The 22499-nt window shown below is 35.7% G+C and overlaps 1 protein-coding gene across 4 annotated transcripts in view; it reads left to right on the top strand.

Annotated features, from left to right (window-relative positions):
* The window catches only part of LOC149785778 (uncharacterized), a 148901-nt gene that overhangs the window by 73651 nt on the left and 52751 nt on the right, over window positions 1-22499 (top strand). For 2 of the 4 annotated variants that reach the window (XM_089979689.1, XM_089979690.1), the window contains 3 exons: window positions 69-154; window positions 4070-4210; window positions 12664-12720. In XM_089979689.1, the coding sequence (XP_089835815.1) occupies window positions 69-154; window positions 4070-4210; window positions 12664-12720 (284 nt within the window). The remainder of the gene's footprint in view (window positions 1-68; window positions 155-4069; window positions 4211-12663; window positions 12721-22499) is intronic. The other 2 variants (XM_089979691.1, XM_089979692.1) reach the window with 2 other exon arrangements.

Raw genomic sequence — 22499 nt, 5'->3', positions numbered from 1 at the left:
AGTTAATCTTGTCTGATTTGTTACATAGATGAGTTGCCATATTTAACCTTGTCTGATTTGTTACATAGGTGAGGATGAGGACAATGACAGTCATGTTGATGATGCAGAGATAAAGAAAAGGAAGGAACATTGTGGCAGTGTGCGAATCAAAACGGTAACCCTCAGATGCCAACCTATGTTATTTAGTATATTCACACACTCCTTGGTGACTTATAAATACTACCTTATGTTAGTGTCTTCACCCACCACACAGTGACTTATAAATCCCATCATGTTATTAGTATATTTACCCACCCTCAGTGACTTACAAATGCCAGTTAAATGCTATTTAGTATATTCACCCACCCCTCAATGACTTATAAATGTCATGCTATGTTATTTAGTATATTCACGCACCCTCAATAACTTATAAATGCCAGTCAAATGTTATTTAGTATATTCACCCACCATTTGATGACTTATAAATGTCATGCTATGTTATTTAGTATATTCACACACCCATTGGTGACTTATAAATGCCAGCCTAATGTTATTTTATATATTCACCAACCCCTCAATGACTTATAAACTCCAGTCGAGTTTCTGTTATTTAGTATATTCACACACTCCATGACTTAAAGATGTCATAATGTTATTTAGTATATTCACACACCCCATGACTTAAAAATGCCATTGTATTTACTTTAATTTATTTACTGATCTCAGTGCCAACCACAGTTAAATTTGGTTCATCACACCTGTCTGTTAGATTCCTTCAGACTTGTGACTTTCTTTCCAGTCAAACTATAAAATGAAAACCAACCATGACTGGGTGACAAATGATATATAATAAAATGTTGAATATCTGGATCCATCAAGGGACCTACAGCCATCAAACACTTCATGAAACCCTTGAAAGTAGTGAATTCTTGAAAATTAAAATTTTAGTTTTATGGTCTTTGAAAAATCTATGAAAATGACTACAATTATTTTGGACCATTTTTTTGTCACACGGTACCTGGAATATTGGCATGATCAGTTTATCAACAGCCTCAACAATCTTGCTCTGTTGGTTTGTGGCTCTCATTGTTTCAGGTTTTTTGTTTTTGTATTGCTTATCATTCCATATATGATTTTCACTTATACTTTCAGTTTTTGAGGTCCTGAAAATTTATTTTTGAGACCTTGCAAAATTCTGGAAAAAGTCCTTGAATTTCGCTTGAGTGGAAACATACCAGCCCATTACATTAGAGTTTTTTAGTCTACAATCAGCTGTCTATTTAATCAAATTTTCTTCAAACAGGAGGACTGTGAATGGAAGTATTGGGATTTAAATGGGTCTGATAATTGTACATTTTAACAGTATATGTATTGTATCAATAATTAAGAAAATACATGTCTTATATTTTGTGCACCCATCTAACAAGTTTAAGAGCAGAAATGTAGAAACAATAAAAATATTTTTAATATTCTTTATTTAAAAACCTAACATCTGTTGAATATTTGCCATATATTCTTGCTTATAAGTCAAGTCAAAACTGCAAGAAACAAAGATCCTGATCTGCCATAGCATAATGTGCTTGCAGACCAAGGTTTATGTTGTTTGTTCTAATGATTACTCATAACAAACTGCACAGACCCAGATCTGCTGGTGCATTATGTGATGGCAGTTCTGGGTTTGTGCATTTTGCAGTTGGACTCAACTTATCAGCGAGTACATATAGTACTCAGACTGTCCATGATGGAATGAAGGTGTGGTGGGTAGTCATTTTGTGTATGCTTCATGATGGAATGAAGGTGTGGTGGGTAGTCATTTTGTGTATGCTCTTGTGAACACAAGTTAAGCTTGGCTGACATGGATTCTGCCCACAATGGTGCTGATAGGTGAACTCTTAGTGAGTAGTTGTTATCAGGTTTTCAGCTTGTTTGTGTTTTAGCTCTGTTTGCTAGAGATAAAGTGGAAAGGCAGGCCAAGGTGCTCTGTGCCCATCAGATGAAGCTTACTTGTGGTTGAATGTAATAGTCACCATATGAGATCCCTAGTGAATTTTGTGCCCAGTTCCATGTTACATAGAGGTATAAACTTGGTCTAACTCAGTATCAAGCATCAGGGTCATAATCTCTAACATTGTACAGTCAGTATGCACTGTGGTACTAAGAGAAGTACGAATAACCTGCATATATTCAAGAATGATTGCAATTTTGGATTCTTCTTCACATGTACTAGTTACATGTTCTAAAGAATCAAAATTGTCTGTATCAGGAATATTGGAGGGGGCTGAATCCAGAAAATGAACTTGAGTGTGAGCTCCATAGTGTTGTTAACTGACTCCTGTTCGTTTCAGTTTTTTCTGTGAAAGGTTAACTGTCTAAATTCAAAATAGGATGCATAAAGCTGGACTTTATATCAAGTGGAGGCAAGATTTTCAGAGAGAATATTCCGAGATACCATTTGTTATACATATTTAATTTGCAGTTTGTTGTCTTTTTTTTTTTTTAAATTTCATTATATGTTGTGGTTTATGGAAAGCTGTATTTTGTAGCTGACCTTGTCCAAAATCAAGTTAATTTTCTACCTGACCTGAATCATTGATTTTATTTAATTCTATCAACAACTAATAGGTAGCTACAATTTGCTCTGTGAGTATGGGATTAATATTAGGATTTGTATTCTTAGAAAGAGACAGTAACTGAGAATTATAGTGAAATTCAAATAAGGATATATTCTTGGATTGTATTATTGTAATTCAACAAAAGACTGTTGGAACATCACCACACCAGCAGCCACCAAAGGCACATCAACACTGCCATTGTTGGATGTATTTTGGATTACCACTTAAGTTTATTCAGAACTTTAATCATTATTACTTGTGTTCATAATTCTAGGATTATTTGGGATTTAATTCACAATACTGTAAGTTCTTTATACATTTTTCACATTGTATTATAGAGAATTATTTGTTGAATTTTACAAAGCTTATTGCTTCTCATTCTTTCTATTACAGGTACTTATTTTAAGACCATAGAGGCGTAATAATTTAATAATATCTTTTTTTTATCATTTCCCAAATTGGGAGATTTGTTTATACTGATTTATCGTTTCAGTTCATTAAAATGCATCTGAAATAATTTGTTCATGAAATTTATATCAACCTTGCAAATTTTGTTTGTCTTGAAAAAGAAACTGGTTGAAATAAAGTCACAGGTTTTTTGGAATGCAAGTTCCAATTTCAAAAGATAAACTGCTCACTTGGAGCTTGAAACATTAACCTGATTTACATTATGCACAGAATTTCAGCTGTTGATGGATGTTTTGTCACTGAATCAAAAGCTCTGCTGTGTCATGGTAGCCATCTTGTTTGGTGTAGATCTCCCATCGCCAACTGATGAAACCCAACGAGGTGTCAAAATAGTTGTTTTAAAAAAATATAAAAAATTAAGTCATCTTTCAGATATTAACAAATCTAATTTTGAGCAAACTTATTAGCATTCTTATTTTATTAATACATGTGAGTTTTCTGCATCAGTTGTACTAAACCTACACCACGTTTAGTACTGTATGGAAAAAGTTTTTAGATTTGGTTGAAAGATGTAGTGGTCTCAACTTTAAGTTTTTCAAGTTGAAATGTAAGATACACTGCAATTGCATATCTATTTATGGATGCATTTCAGTAATGTTTTGGTTCATTATAGAAAGAAATGATCATAAGTATATACAACTGAAATGATTGTAAGTATATATGACTTGACAGTTTGTCTAACTTGAGTATGGTTACTCTAGCACCTGCTGCAGTCAAAAATAAAGTGTCTGAAAGTACATAAAAAATTCTTAACCTCTGATACATCCATCCATATATGCATACACACACACACACACACACAACACACACACACACACACATATATATATATATATATATATATATATATATATATATATATATATATATATATATATATATATGTATGTTCTTGCAGCCAGATTGATATGATGCTTCAGAATTTTGAGATTGACACATTCAAATAGTCTTACTGTAATTTTAGACATAATTCTACTTTAGAAATAAGTGAGTTTTCATGTCTTTTGCAGTCAGCGAGTATACGTCAGTCTCGTAAAAAGCAAGAAGTTTTGTATCCCCAATTGTTTGAGTATGCCGTAATTGTGGGACTGCAACTGAACACAGAAAAACAGGAGTATGAGCCATACATCATTTACAAGTTTCCAGAAATTGTAAGTTTATTATTTGTCAATAGAACCTTGCTCAAAGAGACCATAAAGGGATCCATCATATACATTTAATACCTTGTCTATCTAGAATTAAAAAAATTGGGAAGTTTTTAAATTTAGTAAACTTGAAACAACGGCAGAAATATCTTGCATGTCAACAGTGGATGACATGATGATCCTAATCCTAATCAAAATCCTGTCAATTATTGGATCTCTTAATTTTTATCATTCTGTTGACTATGTCAGTTATTGGATCTCTTTATTTGTATCATTCTGTTGACTATGTCAGTTATTGGATCTCTTAATTTGTATCATTCTGTTGACTGTGCCAAGAATTCCTATACCTATGCTTGACCATATCACTCTCATCATTTACTGATCTCATCCTTGTGTAACATGTATCTCATAGACTTGACTATATTCATTTTATCTCACATGCATGTGTGACACCATACTCTTTAAAAGGTAGGTCTTATGGTGGTACTGTATCAAATGATTTTGGCATTAATGAGGTGGGTGCCTTATGATGGTGTTGTATCAAATGATTTTGGCATTAATGAGGTGGGTGCCTTATGGTGGTACTGCATCAAATGATTTTGGCATTAATGAGATGGGTGCCTTATGATGGTGTTGTATCAAATGATTCTGGTATTAATGAGGTGGGTGCCTTATGGTGGTACTGTATCAGATGATTTTGGCATTAATGAGGTGTGTGCCTTATGGTGGTACTGTATCAAATGATTTTGGCATTATTGATGTGGGTGCCTTATGGTGGTGCTGTATCAAATGATTTTGGCATTAATGAGGTGGGTGCCTTATGGTGGTGTTGTATCAAATGATTTTGGCATTAATGATGTGGGTGCCTTATGGTGGTACTGTATCAAATGATTTTGGCATTAATGAGGTGGGTGCCTTATGGTGGTGTTGTATCAAATGATTTTGGCATTAATGATGTGGGTGCCTTATGGTGGTACTGTATCAAATGATTTTGGCATTAATGAGGTGGGTGCCTTATGGTGGTGTTGTATCAAATGATTTTGGCATTAATGAGGTGGGTGCCTTATGGTGGTACTGTATCAAATGATTTTGGCATTAATGAGGTGGGTGCCTACTTTTAAGGACATTATTTAGTTAGCATTGAAGAGATTTCTGGTTTAGTGTAGCTATCATAGCATTCAAAAAATATAGGATGTACATGATTCTTACTTTAATTGTCGACTGCTAACATTTTGCTTCATCAGTATTATCACAAAAGAATTAATTTAAGATGTCAGTCAGGGGAATAACTTTTTCAGTTATTGGACTGTCAACTTGATGTACCAGAAAATCAGAAAGCAACATTTCTTTTCTGATAAGCCAGGTGGACAGCATAAAATGTTTGTCACTATTATCATTTTCAAATGGCATCTACATAGTAGCTTGTTTTCCTTAAGTTTAATCATCTCATGTTTCCATTCCGAGTTTCATTAGACTGTAAATATCTAAGGTGTTTTTTCATCCTCTAACTTGTGCTAGGATGTCTCAGCAGAAATACTGGAAGATGTAAAACAGTATACATTATTTCTGTTATGATATGAGCCTGGGGCATAACACTGTTTTCACTAATTAGGGGATTATAATCAGGCAAATATGTCTTTAGTAAATATTTAACCAAGTTCAGTAAGATTTGAGGTAGATTTAGCAAGCATGGGTCTATCATTGGATGAATATGATAAGCAGTCAAACAGATATCAAGTAGTATATCACAGAAATAGTGTGAAATAAAAGAAGCAGCAATAAATAAAAAAGCAGAGAAAGAGATATAGTTACAAGTACTGTATGTACTCGCTTATAAGATGAGTCCAACTACAAATCGCACAGACCCAGATATGCCATTACATAATGTGCTAGCAGATCTGGGTCTGTGTAGTTTCTTAGGAGTAATCAGTAGAACAAACAATATAGATCATTATCAGTAGGCACATTATGTTATGGCAGATCAGGATCTTCATTTTTTTGCAGTTTGGCTTCACTTATAAGTGAGTATATAGGGTAAAAGAAGATGCGCATAATTCTTGTACCTAAAAAGTAAAGGAAGCAAGGTTGGAAGAATAGAAATAAAAATGATGGTTTGTAAAAATGGAAGCAACTTTTTGCTAAATGGAATTAAAATCAAATGATGCTTCAAAATGAACATGTACAGAATACTTAGTTGTAATAGCAATGATACCTGATCTGTCACAATCGCATTACCTTCCAGGCTGCTAAATCCCCATGTCTGTGCTCATAATTCAAACATTATATGGAACATGATAGAAATCTAGAACAGAGAGAACCCAGAACCAGTCTGACTACCATATTGTAAGCTCATGCAGTATATTCTTCCTCTCTTTCTCTAACACGAAGAAGTGTTCCATTCACTCTTGGAAAATTGTCTTGTTTTCATTCTTGAATATTTTTTGTAGCAAATTATTCTAAGTTTCCACTTAAATGGAGTGATTAGACACTTGATTCCAGGAGTGTGTGAGATCATCTCTTACAGAGCAGAGAGATATAATACCCTTATTGAGTCAGATCACTCATTCAGGGTTTGGAGTCCGAGACGAGATGATGTGTCCCTGAGAAGTAAAGCAGCGATATCACTCTGGATCATCTGAAATAGCTGATCCATTGGATCATTGTTATTTATAAACTTGTTTCGCTAATAAAGCTGGTAGGATGGAAATGGGTCTATAATTACCAGGATCACTTCTACATCCTTGTTTAAAAATAGGAGTCTTTTAGCACACTTTACATTATTTGGAAAGACACTGCTGACTAGTCTTGTCTGTGACCAGCAGCTGGTCACCAGATTCCAGTCACTAGGCATTGGTGACTGGTCAATGGCCTTCAAGCACCAGTCACATGGTTCTCACACTACTGGGAAATCAGAAAAAGGTTGGCAGAAATGATAATTTTTTTCCCAACCATGAAAAGTCCTTGTTTAATGAATTACAAAAAGACAAGATGATTTTACAGAAAATTCAGTCCTTGTTTATACAACAGTATATAATTTTGAAGATCTTTTGTCAAAATTTAAATTAACCCTTTTGAAAATATTTTTTAAAAGATGGATTTTTAACCAGATCATCTTAAGGAGATTAGGTTGTTTGAAAAATCATGTTTGGGATTTTTACTGGCACAGATAAATTCAGGGTTAAGTTCTTTGTTACAAGACAAGATTATAATCATTTGCATTTTGTAATATATATATATATATATATATATATATATATATATATATATATATATATATATATATATATATATATATATATATATATATAATATATATACACACACACACACAATGTGACCCTGCTATAGCGCACTCCGTTATAACACGAATTCAGATATAACACGGTCGTGGTGTGGCTCCCAAAATTTCATATACTTGTATTTTTCTTGTACACAAAAAAAGAAAAATTCTTTCTTAAAAGTACGAAAAAAACTGTAAAAAGTTTATTATCATTTCAGGGAAGAGATTGTGTACGAATAATACAAGACAATCATGGCATGGCTCCTGAAATTTTATATGTATTTTTCTCGTACACGAAAAAGTAGTTTTTTCTTCTAAAAAGTACAAAAATAATGCATAAAAAGTTTATTCTTGGATCGGGTAGGTCTTCGCCAATGTTGCAAACTTGGATTGTTTTTCCTTATTGGCGGCAAAATATACCATGTGTTGTTTTTTTTTATTGGCGACATTGTTGGCTGTTTGAACTTTTATATACAACCATTGGTTTGGAGTGCAGAAATTCAGAGCCCCATGAAAGGAAGCTGCAAAGTGGATATAAAATGCACTGAAATTTATATATTGTTCCATAAACAAATTCTTTGTCCATATTGACAAACCATCTAAACAGTGCACTGTTATATCATAATACACTTATCTTGACATCTAGCATGAGTACTGTATGTTGTGAAATATCCGCTTTTTTGTTGTTGACATTACTGGTAACGGAGATCAACCGGACTGGGCAGTATCTCATAATCTATCTTTCATCGGATTTTCAGCCATTTGCTAGTAATTAATATATTTGCATGTGACATTTGTATGTGGATGGTAAGTAAAATTCCTCTTCTTTTCACTCGGAATTAAATCCTTCAGAACACTCACATTTTCTGTAATAACCCCTGTCATCAGACCAGAACACCTGCGTTTCTATCGTCTGTTGACCCTTTGTTAATTTTCAGACACACTGCTACCACAAATGTAAAAAATAAAATAAAAGTGATGGAATCTGATGGATTTTTGCATTTTCCAAGGTGACTGGAACACGTTAACTGTGCCGTGATAGTTTCCTTTTTGTAGGGAAAAGTTTATACTTACGATTGCTACCAACGGCGGCTTAAAACGCAAACTAACTTTTACCGACTTGGGACGTACTGAAAAGTAAATGTGCTTCGTCATTTGTTATGTGATTTTGCTCTGTTTTTCCACTGAATTCAGACCAATATGACCTGTGACAAAATTATTGAATATTTTAAAGCTGTGTATGTGCATAATTTCGATGGAATCACTTGTATTGTGAATTCAATGTATATGATGAGGTTTGCGGGTGAGTACATAGTGTTGATACTCTATTCATGCTATACATTAGACAGGTATATATAAACAGTATTCACATATATGTAACAATTCGTGGTTCTCTAAATAAAGTAAACTATTATATATGTCTTCTCTGTTTTCACTTAAGGTGTATTTGTCATTTAATATGCATCAATTTAAGATGGTAACTGTGCCGATGAAGCACATATTTTATCGCTCGCATTTATTACCTACAGCCCCCCCTGCAATTTTTTTGGGGTACATGCATCATTTTCTTCAGCTAATTGACCTGGTTGCTTATAACACGGTTCGGTCTATAAAGCGGTCGGGTTCTATGGCTCCCAACTATCGTGTTAAAGCGGGGTCACTCTGTACTGTAATAGATGTTACTTTCTATGATATATATATATATATATATATATATATATATATATATATATATATATATATATATATATATATATATATATATATATATATATATATATATATATATGTATATATATATATGTATATATATATATATATATATATATATATATATATATATATATATATATATATACAAAACACAATTTATGTTCATTATGTTTTTCCCACTTAGCAAGATAATGTAGCAAAGTAAAGTTAGAATTTTTATTCTGTACATTAAAATGACTTTACATGCCAATTTATAGGAATACAATCAAACTTGTTTCATGTGATACCTATTGTGGTTTTGTCAGTGCCGAATTAAACCCTGTGGAGGCCCTTAGGCAGTCAAAATCTTGGGGCCTCCCTCGCAGATTATCTCCTAATACATTTTTAATTTACCAACCAACAATTTTAATAAACCAATTTTATTACACAAAACAAATACTGACAATTTTTAATGTTATTAAGCAAAATAGCATTTTATGTTATTAAACAAAACTTATTAAATGTTATAAACAAAATGTTGTTGTCTGGCCCCTAAAAGGCCTGGGCCGATAATACCGGTGCCTACTCTACCTATTTGGTAATCTGGCACTAAGTTTTACATGATCATCTTATTTGACTTCGCTGTTTTTGGAGAGTCTTGAAAGAGAAACATCTTTAGATTTAGAAAATGCATGTTTTTTAATCTAAAATGTTCTTTAATTCCATTTTTTCTCATGCCTAGGCTTCAGAGCATACAGATGTGGCAGGTCATTGATCTACAACTTCTACTCATGTGGAGCCACAAAAAAGGGGCCAGTCCTCTCTTATCTATGAGGTATGAAAAGTGTTCATATCCCCAGAAAAGTGCAAGTTAGGGCAGTCCTGCCACTTCCTGTGAGCAGTAGCAGGACACAGATAACCCTATAGGAGGGTATTAAAAGTGTTTCCCATCCTTCTAAGAAGTCTTTTGGTAGGGGAAGCCACAACTGTCAGCATTTGCAGGAAGATGATAGGCGTACTCCCCAGTCTTCCTTTCATCAAGAGATACACAGGGTCAGGAAGTCATCTCTTTCTTCAGGAGAGGGAACATTATTGATATCTATTTGGTTTTGGTGGACTCAAAAATGAGTTCACTGAGGAACCAGCTGAGACAGTCTTTTTCTGTCCCTTCAGGTCCCCTTTCTCCACCTATCAGTATGGGTAGAGGAGAAGGAAGAGATCTTGTCTTTTGATAAGGCAATTAATAAAGTTTACCACCTTCTCCCCCTGGAGTTGAGTCCCAGGCCTTCAGGAAAGGAGAACAAGAAAATCCTCTCCAGTTCAGAAAGACATTTAGGGACGACATCATGAGCAGATCTCCTTTTACTCCAGCATCCAACTACAGGGTCCAATCTCTTGCAAGAGGTCTTAAGCCCCACCACCACCACCTGAAGCTTGGGGCATTGCAGGTGGTGATTGTGATGAGGACCTGAGCTTGCCCTTCTGTTAAGATGCTGGAGGCAATGGAACCTAATGCTCATGCACTTGTAACTATAACCTCATTTGCTTGATTGGTTTTTGGAACCTCCTTCAGTTTGTCTCCAGCCATTCTGCAGTGCTTGCTGGAGGTGTTTGTCAAAACTTAAAGACATGGTTTATCAGTGGTTATGGTGCTATCAACAGAACTGCTCATCCTCTAGAGGGATGTTGCTCTATTAATGTCCAGGGTCTTACTGATTTATAGTAAGGACCTTTTTAGGGTTGCTCCATTGGAGGTGGAAACTTCTAAGAGGCCACAATACCCTGTGGAATCTCAGGACCTGAGAAGCCAAGAGCTCTGGTCACTCTCAGCTACTCCAGGCAAGGTTTGACATTTTGACTTTCTGACTTTCCTCACGATCTTTTAATTGATGCAGCCTTAACAGTCCAGGAAGGTACACCAGTTTCATCCTCCATCTTGCCCAATCTGATTAAAATCATATCTATGCTATCTGAAGACACGAAAGACTGTGGAGATTTGATTTTAATCAGATTGCCCTCTTGCCCATCTTCAGTTAGATGAGGCAGCCACAATGGTCAAGGGAGGAAGCCTGTGATTTTCTCCCCCTTTTCCCAAGGGAACAGGGGGACTTGAACCCTCTCCTACTGTGCGAAAATGTTCTCAGGTTCCCCAAGGGTACTTGGTTAGCCCACTTTCAGAGGTTTGGTTGGGCATAGTGGAAGATATGTGGGTCCTTTCTATACCAAAGGAAATATTCTAGTTTTATTTCCAGGAACATCCTCTTCTGGCTAGTCTTTTTCGCCAGTCAAAACTGGCTCATTTAATGGAATAGGTGGACAGTCTTATGCAGATTGATGCTGTAGAGAGGTTGGCAAATGACCAGTCTCAGACTTTGTACTCCCAGCTCTCCAAAGAAGGCAGAAAGTTTCAGCTTCAGATTGATTTTTGCATCCTCAGAACGTTTTTTCAGGAGGAACCATTTATGGTAGAGACTTCCACCTCAGTGAGGAACACCATAAGGCCTGGCAGGTGGGCAGTCTCCCATTGACATTTAGGACGTGTATTAGCATATACCAACTTTTAGTTCTCACAGAAAATGCATCCAGTTTAGTTGGGACTGGGAGGTTTTTCAGTTGTGAGCTCTGCCTTTCAGCCTAGTCTAGTTTCCAGAGCTTTTACAAGGATGATGGGAGTAGTTGCTGCCCATATGAGGTTCTTGGGATTCCCATCCTGCATTTTGGCAGTTGCATAAATTTTTCTCCTCCTTTTACCTTCAGTCTTTGCAAACCAGAGTGAAAACATAGAAAACATATTTTCTTTGTTCCCACTAATTTCAGCACAGAAATCTGCTGCCAACTTAGTTATGGACTCCCCTTCTATAGTGGTGAGTATTTGATTTTTATAAAGCTTTTTTTTTAAAGTTGTCAGCCTCTCTCAAAACTGGTAAAATTCAGCAAGGAAATACTGAAGGTAATGTATTGCTTCTATTAAATATATGTGGTGTTTGGGAGTAAACTGGTTTTAATGATGTCATACCTACCTATCACGTTTTTGTAAGATTCTTTTTGCTTGCTGCATTTTGATGGCCCGGGCATAGTTTGTGTCTCAGTCATTGCAATGGAGTATTCCGCATGAGCTGATGAATGACAGTCTAACTGGTTCTAATTTCTCCCTGTTCTAGATTTGTAGAATGTTCCATATAATACAAGGTTGGAATTATAAGCTTGGATTAGGTGACAGCATCCTGGAAGGTAAACCATTAGTGATAGTTAAATATTATATTAAAATTAGTTTTAACCCCCCAAAACTACATTCTCGTTATTACATAGTGCTTTTGATCACTTGTATTTGTCATAATGCAGCAAAGGTATAAAAAGAATAAAGATTTTAGTGACAACACGTCCGATTTTAAGCTCCACCTCGTTTTTTAAAAAAAAATGTTTTTGCAATCTTAGATCTTAGACTATCTATCCATACAGACTGTAGATTTGTCTTGTTTGCTTGTAGAAGAACTATAAATTAACAATGGAGGGTCACCTTGTCCCCTGTTCAGAATCAGAGGTGGTAAGAATTGCTTGTGTCAGCATTTTTGTATGCATACTTGTGCCCCATGCCTCTGTCACTCTTGTAGTCTAATTTCTTTAGTTTTCTTCACATTCATTTCACATGCAACAAACCTTTTGTTTCATTGTCGTGAATCTATTTACTTTTGTGATGTTCATATCTTCTTTACATTTGCCACAGGCTTGTTTCTAAAAATTCCTGCATCAGTGCTGTAAGACTTTGAACTTAAGTTGACTTCATTGTAAGGCTGTATTGATCATCAAGTATTTTATACATAATAAACATTCATAGATAAAATTTTGCATAGTTGTGAAAAAGTTGGCATTAGGTTTATCCTAATACATGGAATTAATATTTAAAAAATATGGTAAAACAATTCCTGCTAAGCTGGCATTTGATTGAAAAAATAGAATGAAAAAATAATTATAAGTCAAAGAAATACAGCTAATTGTGGAAGTTACATTTTTGGCATGTTTTAAAAAAATATAAAAATTTTGATTAGACAGTGATAACAAAGTCATAAGCAGTACCTGATGCATAAAATGGTCATCAAAGAAAAATTAAAAACTCCTGGCTTAGTATTCCGACACTTTATTAAAAAAACATTGTGATGCCTTCTGTCTGTCCATCTATTTTTTTATTGTCAGTTGACCTTCTTAACTGTTAGATGGAATTTCACAAAACTTTGCAGCTATGTTGCCATTGTGATAATTACCATCCATAACATGGGTGTCATCCTTATAGATGTATTAAATTTTTTAATTAATTTGATATTTTCAAATATTTTCAGACCAAACTTCACATATGCAGCTATAACAGGAAGGTGCATCATATATTTGATGGGTTTTTGCATCATGATATCATAGTTAATGTCTGGGCATGGGGGTTGAAAACCTGGCATACAGTGGTGGTGGTTTGAAACATGAAGTAAACAAAATGGGGAATTTTCATTCATTTATTAGCATGCCCATCAGTGGTCATTATGCTCAGTTGTTCATCAGTATTCTTTGTCCTGACTACCTCACAAGTAAGCAAACCTTCATAATCAGCCAATGGTAGGTTTACTAATATAAACTTAAACATGCAGTTTTCATAACATTTGGCAAACAAGTTCACCCATGAGAGTCGACCACCTTAGCTTTCTTCGGAAGTAAAAGTGTAAGTAGAGATTCGACCATTAGAATGATATCCCGCAAATTTTTCCTAGAAAAAAAAAAAAAACCTGCTGGAGAAAAACAGACTCTTTTTGTATCTAATTTATTTGTTAACATGATGTCACACACTCGGATAGAAAGGTGAGAATTCATGAATAAACATACTGACATTTATGTCAGGTGGCTGAGAGAAATGTGAATTTGCAATTAACAGTTAAGTAGTACTGGAACCTTGAAGAAGAGCTGGGCATGTAGTATCAGTGTTTCCATACATGTCATCACCGATGCATAACACTTTCCCAAAAGCTCTTTAAAGCATTTGATGTTAAAGAATGCATCTTGGAATGCCTATACGTTATCACCAGAATGGGTGTCACATACCACCTTGGGGGTATTATCTTCAAGATAAAGATCTATCACAATCATCCCCCCCCCATTATTTTAAAGCTGTTTAAGATTAAATGATTAAGACAGGTATACATATACACCATCACTAGAAGGGGTATCCATGCCTGGATTCAAAGAACTTGCCCTTGTGAAATTTGAGCTTTCCCAAAAATATCAATTTATTATAACAATGAAAGTTAAAATATTAAGTACAGTAATAAACTACTGGATGTATTCTTAAATTGCATTATATTTATTTTGCAGAAATCAGTTTATTTTTTATCCTTCATTTTGCACATTAGGAACTTATGCCAATAATTAATATTATCAATATGCCAATAATTAAAATTATCAGGTAAGGTATACCTAATAGCACATATTGGTAGATATGTCGGTACATGAAGAAAATGATAGCAGGGGAATAGAATGCACATGCATTTTGAAGAGAAAAGGCAGATAGAATGATAGATATACTATTAGACTTGTCTGTGAAACTAGGTCAACAATATTGATAGCTTCTCTGTTTCACCTATTAATCAAGAGCAAAGATTATGAAATTGCCTAAAACTTGCTTTGACTTGGTCTTAGACCTTAGTGTGTTATTAAGGATGAAGTGACAATTGTCAGTGGTGAGACTGTGTACATCTATATTTTCCACTGGCATTTGATTTTCTTAGATGATCCATATTGAGCATTTTCTGCACAGAGAAATCCGTTATGTTGATTTCAGGTGTTTGTCCAATATTTTGTTTTACATGAATTTAAACACAAAGTTTCTTATGTAACAAGGATAGTTTCAGTGAAATCAATTGCTTTTTATGCATATTTAAAATGGACATAACAAAAGTTAATTGGGATTTGCTTGTTCTTGTTGTTCATTGTCTGCATCAAGTAACCTTTAGATAGCACTATAACTTGCAGTTACTTTAGTTAAAAATCTAGTTTTTGAAAATCGTTACACAATTCCTAACCATTGTAGACAGAATTGGTGTAGGTGGCATTAGTATCAGCTCCATATACTATAATCATGATTGCTTTTATAACTAATCTTAGTCGTAAAACGTATTTAGGACAGATCATAGTCGTAAAGCATATTAAGGACAGATCATATTCGTAAAGCGTATTTAGGACAGATCATATTCGTAAGTGTTAGTTCTTTTACAACTCTAGATAAACAAGGCATTTGTATAATATATTAATCTTGACAATTTGACTTCAGATTCATACAGAATTTTTTAATATGCTCAAGTCAAGTTGAAAAATAAAATTTTAAGTATGGAGTCCAAAGTTGTTAACATGACAAGTTCTGGATATTCCATGCAAATTTGAAATAGCAGTACTTGATGACTGTGAGAACTCACTTAAGCAGAGCCATATAATCAAATACATCCTGAATTGGTCTTGGTCACGAAAACCTTTTGACACATTCTGAATACACCTTGAATTGGTCTTGGTCACAAAGCCTTTTGATGCATTCTGAATACACCCTAAATTGGTCTTGGTCATGAAGCCTTTAGACACATTCTGAATACACCCTGAATTGGTCTTGGTCATGAAGCCTTTTGATGCCTTCTGAATACACCCTGAATTGGTCTTGGTCATGAAGCCTTTTGATGCATTCTGAATACACCCTGAATTGGTCTTGGCCACGAAGCCTTTTGATGCATTCTAAATACACCTTGAATTGGTCTTGGTCACAAAGCCTTTTGATGCATTCTGAATACACCTTGAATTGGTCTTGGTCATGAAGCCTTTTGATGCATTTTGAATACACCCTGAATTGGTCTTGGCCACGAAGCCTTTTGATGCATTCTAAATACACCTTGAATTGGTCTTGGTCACAAAGCCTTTTGATGCATTCTGAATACACCATGAATTGGTCTTGGTCATGAAGCCTTTTGATGCATTCTGAATACACCATGAATTGGTCTTGGTCATGAAGCCTTTTGATGCATTTTGAATACACCCTGAATTGGTCTTGGTCATGAAGCGTTTTTATGCATTCTGAATACACCTTGAATTGGTCTTGGTCACGAAGCCTTTTGATGCATTTTGAATACACCCTGAATTGGTCTTGGTCACGAAGCCTTTTGATGCATTCTGAATACACACTGAATTGGTCTTGGTCATGAAGCCTTTTTATGCATTCTGAATACACCCTGAATTGGTCTTGGTCATGAAGCCTTTTTATGCATTCTGAATACACCCTGAACTGGTCTTGGTCATGAAGCCTTTTGATGCATTCTGAATACACCTTGAATTGGTCTTAGTCACGATGTCTTTTGATGCATTCTTCCGAATACACCCTGAATTGGTCTTGGTCATGAAGCCTTTTGATGCATTCTGAATACACCTTGAATTGGTCTTGGTCACGATGTCTTTTGATGCCTTCTGAATACACTCTGAATTGGTCTTGGTCATGAAGCCTTTTGATGCATTCTGAATACACCTTGAATTGGTCTTGATCACGAAGCCTTTTGATGCATTCTGAATACACCCTGAATTGGTCTTGGTCACAAAGCCTTTTGATGCATTCTGAATACACCCTGAATTGGTCTTGGTCATGAAGCCTTTTGATGCCTTCTGAATACACCCTGAATTGGTCTTGGTCATGAAGCCTTTTGATGCATTCTGAATACACCATGAATTGGTCTTGGTCATGAAGCCTTTTGATGCATTTTGAATACACCCTGAATTGGTCTTGGTCATGAAGCGTTTTTATGCATTCTGAATACACCTTGAATTGGTCTTGGTCACGAAGCCTTTTGATGCATTTTGAATACACCCTGAATTGGTCTTGGTCACGAAGCCTTTTGATGCATTCTGAATACACACTGAATTGGTCTTGGTCATGAAGCCTTTTTATGCATTCTGAATACACCCTGAATTGGTCTTGGTCATGAAGCCTTTTTATGCATTCTGAATACACCCTGAACTGGTCTTGGTCATGAAGCCTTTTGATGCATTCTGAATACACCTTGAATTGGTCTTAGTCACGATGTCTTTTGATGCATTCTTCCGAATACACCCTGAATTGGTCTTGGTCATGAAGCCTTTTGATGCATTCTGAATACACCTTGAATTGGTCTTGGTCACGATGTCTTTTGATGCCTTCTGAATACACTCTGAATTGGTCTTGGTCATGAAGCCTTTTGATGCATTCTGAATACACCTTGAATTGGTCTTGATCACGAAGCCTTTTGATGCATTCTGAATACACCCTGAATTGGTCTTGGTCACGAAGTCTTTTGATGCCTTCTGAATACACCTTGAATTGGTCTTGGTCATGAAGCCTTTTGATGCATTCTGAATACACCCTGAATTGGTCTTGGTCATGAAGCCTTTTGATGCACTCTGAATACACCTTGAATTGGTCTTGGCCACGAAGCCTTTTGATGCATTCTGAATACACCTTGAATTGGTCTTGGTCATGAAGCCTTTTGATGCATTCTGAATACACCCTGAATTGGTCTTGGTCACGAAGCCTTTTGACGCACTCTGAATACACCCTGAATTGGTCTTGGTCATGAAGCCTTTAGACACATTCTGAATATACCCTGAATTGGTCTTGGTCATGAAGCCTTTAGACACATTCTGAATACACCCTGATTTGGTCTTGGTCATGAAGCCTTTTGATGCCTTCTGAATACACCCTGATTTGGTCTTGGTCATGAAGCCTTTTTATGCATTCTGAATACACCTTGAATTGGTCTTGGCCACGAAGCCTTTTGATGCCTTCTGAATACACCCTGATTTGGTCTTGGTCATGAAGCCTTTTGACGCACTCTGAATACACCCTGAATTGGTCTTGGTCATGAAGCCTTTTGATGCCTTCTGAATACACCCTGATTTGGTCTTGGTCACGAAGCCTTTTGACGCACTCTGAATACATGCTGAATTGGTCTTGGAGCCTTTTGATGCATTCTGAATACACCCTGAATTGGTCTTGGTCATGAAGCCTTTTGACACACTCTGAATACATGCTGAATTGGTCTTGGTCATGAAGCCTTTTGACACACTCTGAATACATGCTGAATTGGTCTTGGTCTTGAAGCCTTTTGATGCATTCTGAATAGCATGGTTACTGTCTTCATGGTCCAAATGCAGCCTGGTATAACAAGTTTGGATGATTTAATTGCAGCTTTAAAACAAGATCTTTAGATGGGCCATTGTTCTCACTCATTTAAGTGTTAAAATGACAAAATATAACTGTAAAGTAAATCTATATAGATAATATACCATAGATAAGTTCAGAGTAACTGTAAACAACACAGACCCATGATCTGCCATCACTATGGTATTAGCAGATTAGGGTCACTGTTTTTTTAGGCCCATCATTTTTCAAAACTGCCATTGTAAAGCCTCTAATGAAGAAACCAACACTAGACCATAATGATTTAAAGCACTACCGCCCAGTTTCTAATATCCCATTCATATAAAAAATCTTAGAGAAGGTTGTTCTATCCCACCTTGTATCTCATCTGAATTCAGACAGTCTTTTTAGCAATGTACAATCTGCATATTGCCCTTGCCACAGTACTGAAACTACTCTTCTAAAAGTAGTTAATGACATTCTCTCTGCTTTGGATAGCGGAAAGATTACAGTCCTCACCCTCCTTGATTTGTCTGCAGCATTTGACACAGTAGACCACTGTCTCCAGCATGTATTTGGCATTCATGATACAGCTTTACTGTGGTTCAAGTCCTACTTGGTCAACAGGACACAAATTGTGTCTACAAATAGAATACACTCCAGCCCATTTGATCTATGTTGTGGTGTTCCACAGGGGTCTGTTCTTGGACCTGTTCTCTTCATTTTTTACACTCAGCCGCACTCAAGTGTCATAGATCATCATCTAGTGTCTCACCGATTGTACGCTGATGACACCCAAATATACAAATCTAGCCACCAAACTGAAGTTGATGCTACCATCCAAGGTGTAGAGAGGTCCATTTCTGATGTGAAATGGATGACATGTAACAAGCTGCAGATGAATGATGATAAAACTGAGGCCATTCTGATCACAACACAAAGACTTTCTCATTTACATCCTTTACCTCAAACAATAAATATCAGCAACACTAACATTAAATTCACACAATCAGTATGAAACCAAGGTGTTACTCTGGACGGTACTCTCACATTGCACCAACATGTCATGAACATATGCAAGGCTGCATATCTTGAGCTGAGATGCATCAGCTCCATTTGCAAATATCTTTCAGTTGATGCCACTAAAACACTTGTGTGTTCATTAGTACTTTCAAGACTGGACTATTGTAACTCAATTCTGTCTGGTTCATCTCAATATCTACTCCAGAAACTTCAAAACACAGCTGCTCAGATCATACTTAGAGTACCACGATCAGAGCACACCTCCCTGCTGCTCTGTACCCTACACTGGCTATCCATTTGATCCAGAATCAAACACAAAATTTGTTTTCTGTGCTACATTTCACTGATGGACTCTAGTCCAACATACCTATCCGACCTCACGCATGTGTACACACCAGCAAGATACTTATGCTCCTCTTCTGACAATCGTATACTCATTATTCCCACTATGAAAACAAAGTCATATGGACAGCATTCTTTTGCATACCCGGGTCCAGCAATGTGGAATGAATTGCCCACTGAACTTGGACACAAAGACTCAGTGATCCCATTCAAGAGTGCTCTCAAAATTCACTTATTTCGACTGCAAGGACAAACTTAAAGACCTAATAATGTTTCTGACCTTAAATATTCTCAGCATGTTTTTTATGTTTTGTAATTTCATGGTGTTTGTTTTTGTAATCATATCATTATGTATGTTTTTTATCTTATAGGTGTTGTCTAATGTTGTAAAGCACTTAGAGCTTCTAAAGATTAGGTGCTATACAAAGTCCTCATTATTATTATTGTTATTATTATCATTATTATTATTTAGTGAGTACTCCCAACAGTCTGCACTTTATTGGAAAGTGTTCTATTGGTACACACACATACACACATGCACACACACGCACATGCGCACACACACACACATGCGCACACACACACACACACACACACACACACACACACACACCACACCACCCCCCCCCATACATCAAGCCCCCCACAACTTTACTTGATGGACCTTTATGCAAGTTGTAGGGACAATTTATCTGATTTAGCTGTTTCCAATTTTTCTAGTCTTCTACAAGCCACATTGGTTATAATCAACATTTGAATGAAATTCCTGCTTCTGTGTTCTAAAACATACAGTACACTGACCCTTAAACCTCCCTACTCTCCAGACCAAATAATTTCTTTCACAGGCTGAGCCCTGGCCTGTTAGTGCAAACAGTTTGTACATTTTTGTGTACATTATATTATTTAAATATGGTACTCAGCATAAACTGTGGGGCCCCCGAGTGGTCTAAAGCGCTCTCCGTTACGGATCACTGTCATCTCACCTCTGTCTGCGCTTGTTCGAGTCTCGGATTCAGACAACTTGGGTACGTGAGAAAGCTTGCCAGTAGCTTCTCGTGAGTCAGTGGTTCTTTCTGAGGTTTTCCTGGGTTCTTCCTCCACCATTAATACTGGCCGCCATGTATTGCCTGTCGTGTGCTGAAAAATGGCGTTAAACCCTACAACAACAACAACAACAACAACAATAACAACAACAACAGCATAAACTGTACATTTTGAAGCTGCTGAAATTATAGACAAGATGATAATTAAATGACCATAATTATATGGAGTAACAGTAACTTAAATATAGATTCAAAGGATATAGAGATTGTTTTAAATACTTAAATTATTGATAATCTCTGCCAGGCCTCTACACCACAAGCACATGTATTTTAGATTTATATTTTTTAATTGCAAAGATTGAATGTGAGTGTGAATAGAGATGTATTAATCACATATAAAGGAATCATCTTCTACACAAATCATTGTTGAGAAATCGAAGAATTAGTTTAAAATAGGAAACACAAATCTCTGTATCAGAAACACTCAAAGACAGTTAGAGAAATATGATGCCAGGATGTCTTCTGTGAAGTCCACTAGTTTGATTCCTAAAGAGGTCAGCATTGTTTATTAGTTGAAATAATTAAAGTGTGCAGTGTACACATCTGTTATTTAGTCATACATAGTCAAATGACTGCACATGATAATAATTCAAAATCAATCTATCAGTCAACCAATCAATCAAATCATTCAATTGGTTTAGTGAAAGGTAGCAATTAAACATGTAGCCAAAAGCTTGTTTGTTTGCTCAACCATGAATTCCCCATGTAGCCTACCACCCTGTACATGTAGTACTAGCTACAGTTTCAAAATTTTCATTAACATGCAGCTTTCCAGAAATTGGAATCGGTTTAGACTGCTAGACTTCCTGTGCTTGAGCATCAGATATTGTCATTATTCTTAACATAGCATTGGCCATTTTTTTAATATATCCTATGAAACTTTAATACATATACTGCTATTTTTTTAAACGGAGCATTTGTAATTTTTAATATATCCTATGAAACTATAATGCATATGTTCTCTTGGCTTGACTCAACATCATAGACCATTATTTTCTGTCCTAAATGCTTCTTTTCACATCGCCAAAAAGGTTGATTCAAGTGATCTTAATTATGCATGCATGCATGCTAGCACTGATGCATGCTTCTGTATGTGCATATGAATACTATCATACATTTCCTCCTTTACAATTTAATATAGAGTTCATAAGCACGGGGAACATTACTGGGTGTTTTGTATATCCCATGCCCAAGTTGGGTTAAATGAGACATTTTCAGTTTCAGAGTATCTTGCTTACTGTTTTAGTATTTACTTGATATCACCACAGTTATGAACATTTGCATGAAGTTTCCTTGATTAGAATTGAAATAACAGTGCCTACACATGCACTAGTTCAATTATTAATTAATTCGTATTTGTCAACTGTGGTTTTTTAAAACTGGATCTTTATTGTTCACCCTTGTTGAAGATTCTGATGAGGGTGAACAATAAAAAGAATACAGTAAAAAGTAACCCCAGGTCAAAGCACCAAATTGGATTTTTAAATTGCTGTTAAATTGTTGACAGAATGAAATTTTGTTTTTTATTTTGGTCATTTTCAGATTAATTTGTTTTTCTCGGCATCGGCAGTGTGACTACTCCATTTATTGATTTCTATTTATACTTGATATACTGCACTGTCACTCACATTACTGGTATAAAATGCTGATAGACAATCCCATAATTATTGTCATTAA

This window comes from Sinohyriopsis cumingii, chromosome 13 (genome assembly GCF_028554795.1).
Source record: "Sinohyriopsis cumingii isolate HCF-2022 chromosome 13, ASM2855479v2, whole genome shotgun sequence".
Taxonomy (NCBI): Eukaryota; Metazoa; Mollusca; class Bivalvia; order Unionida; family Unionidae; genus Sinohyriopsis; species Sinohyriopsis cumingii.
Note: the sequence above shows the minus strand (reverse complement) of the source record. Positions and strands in the feature narration are given on the sequence as shown.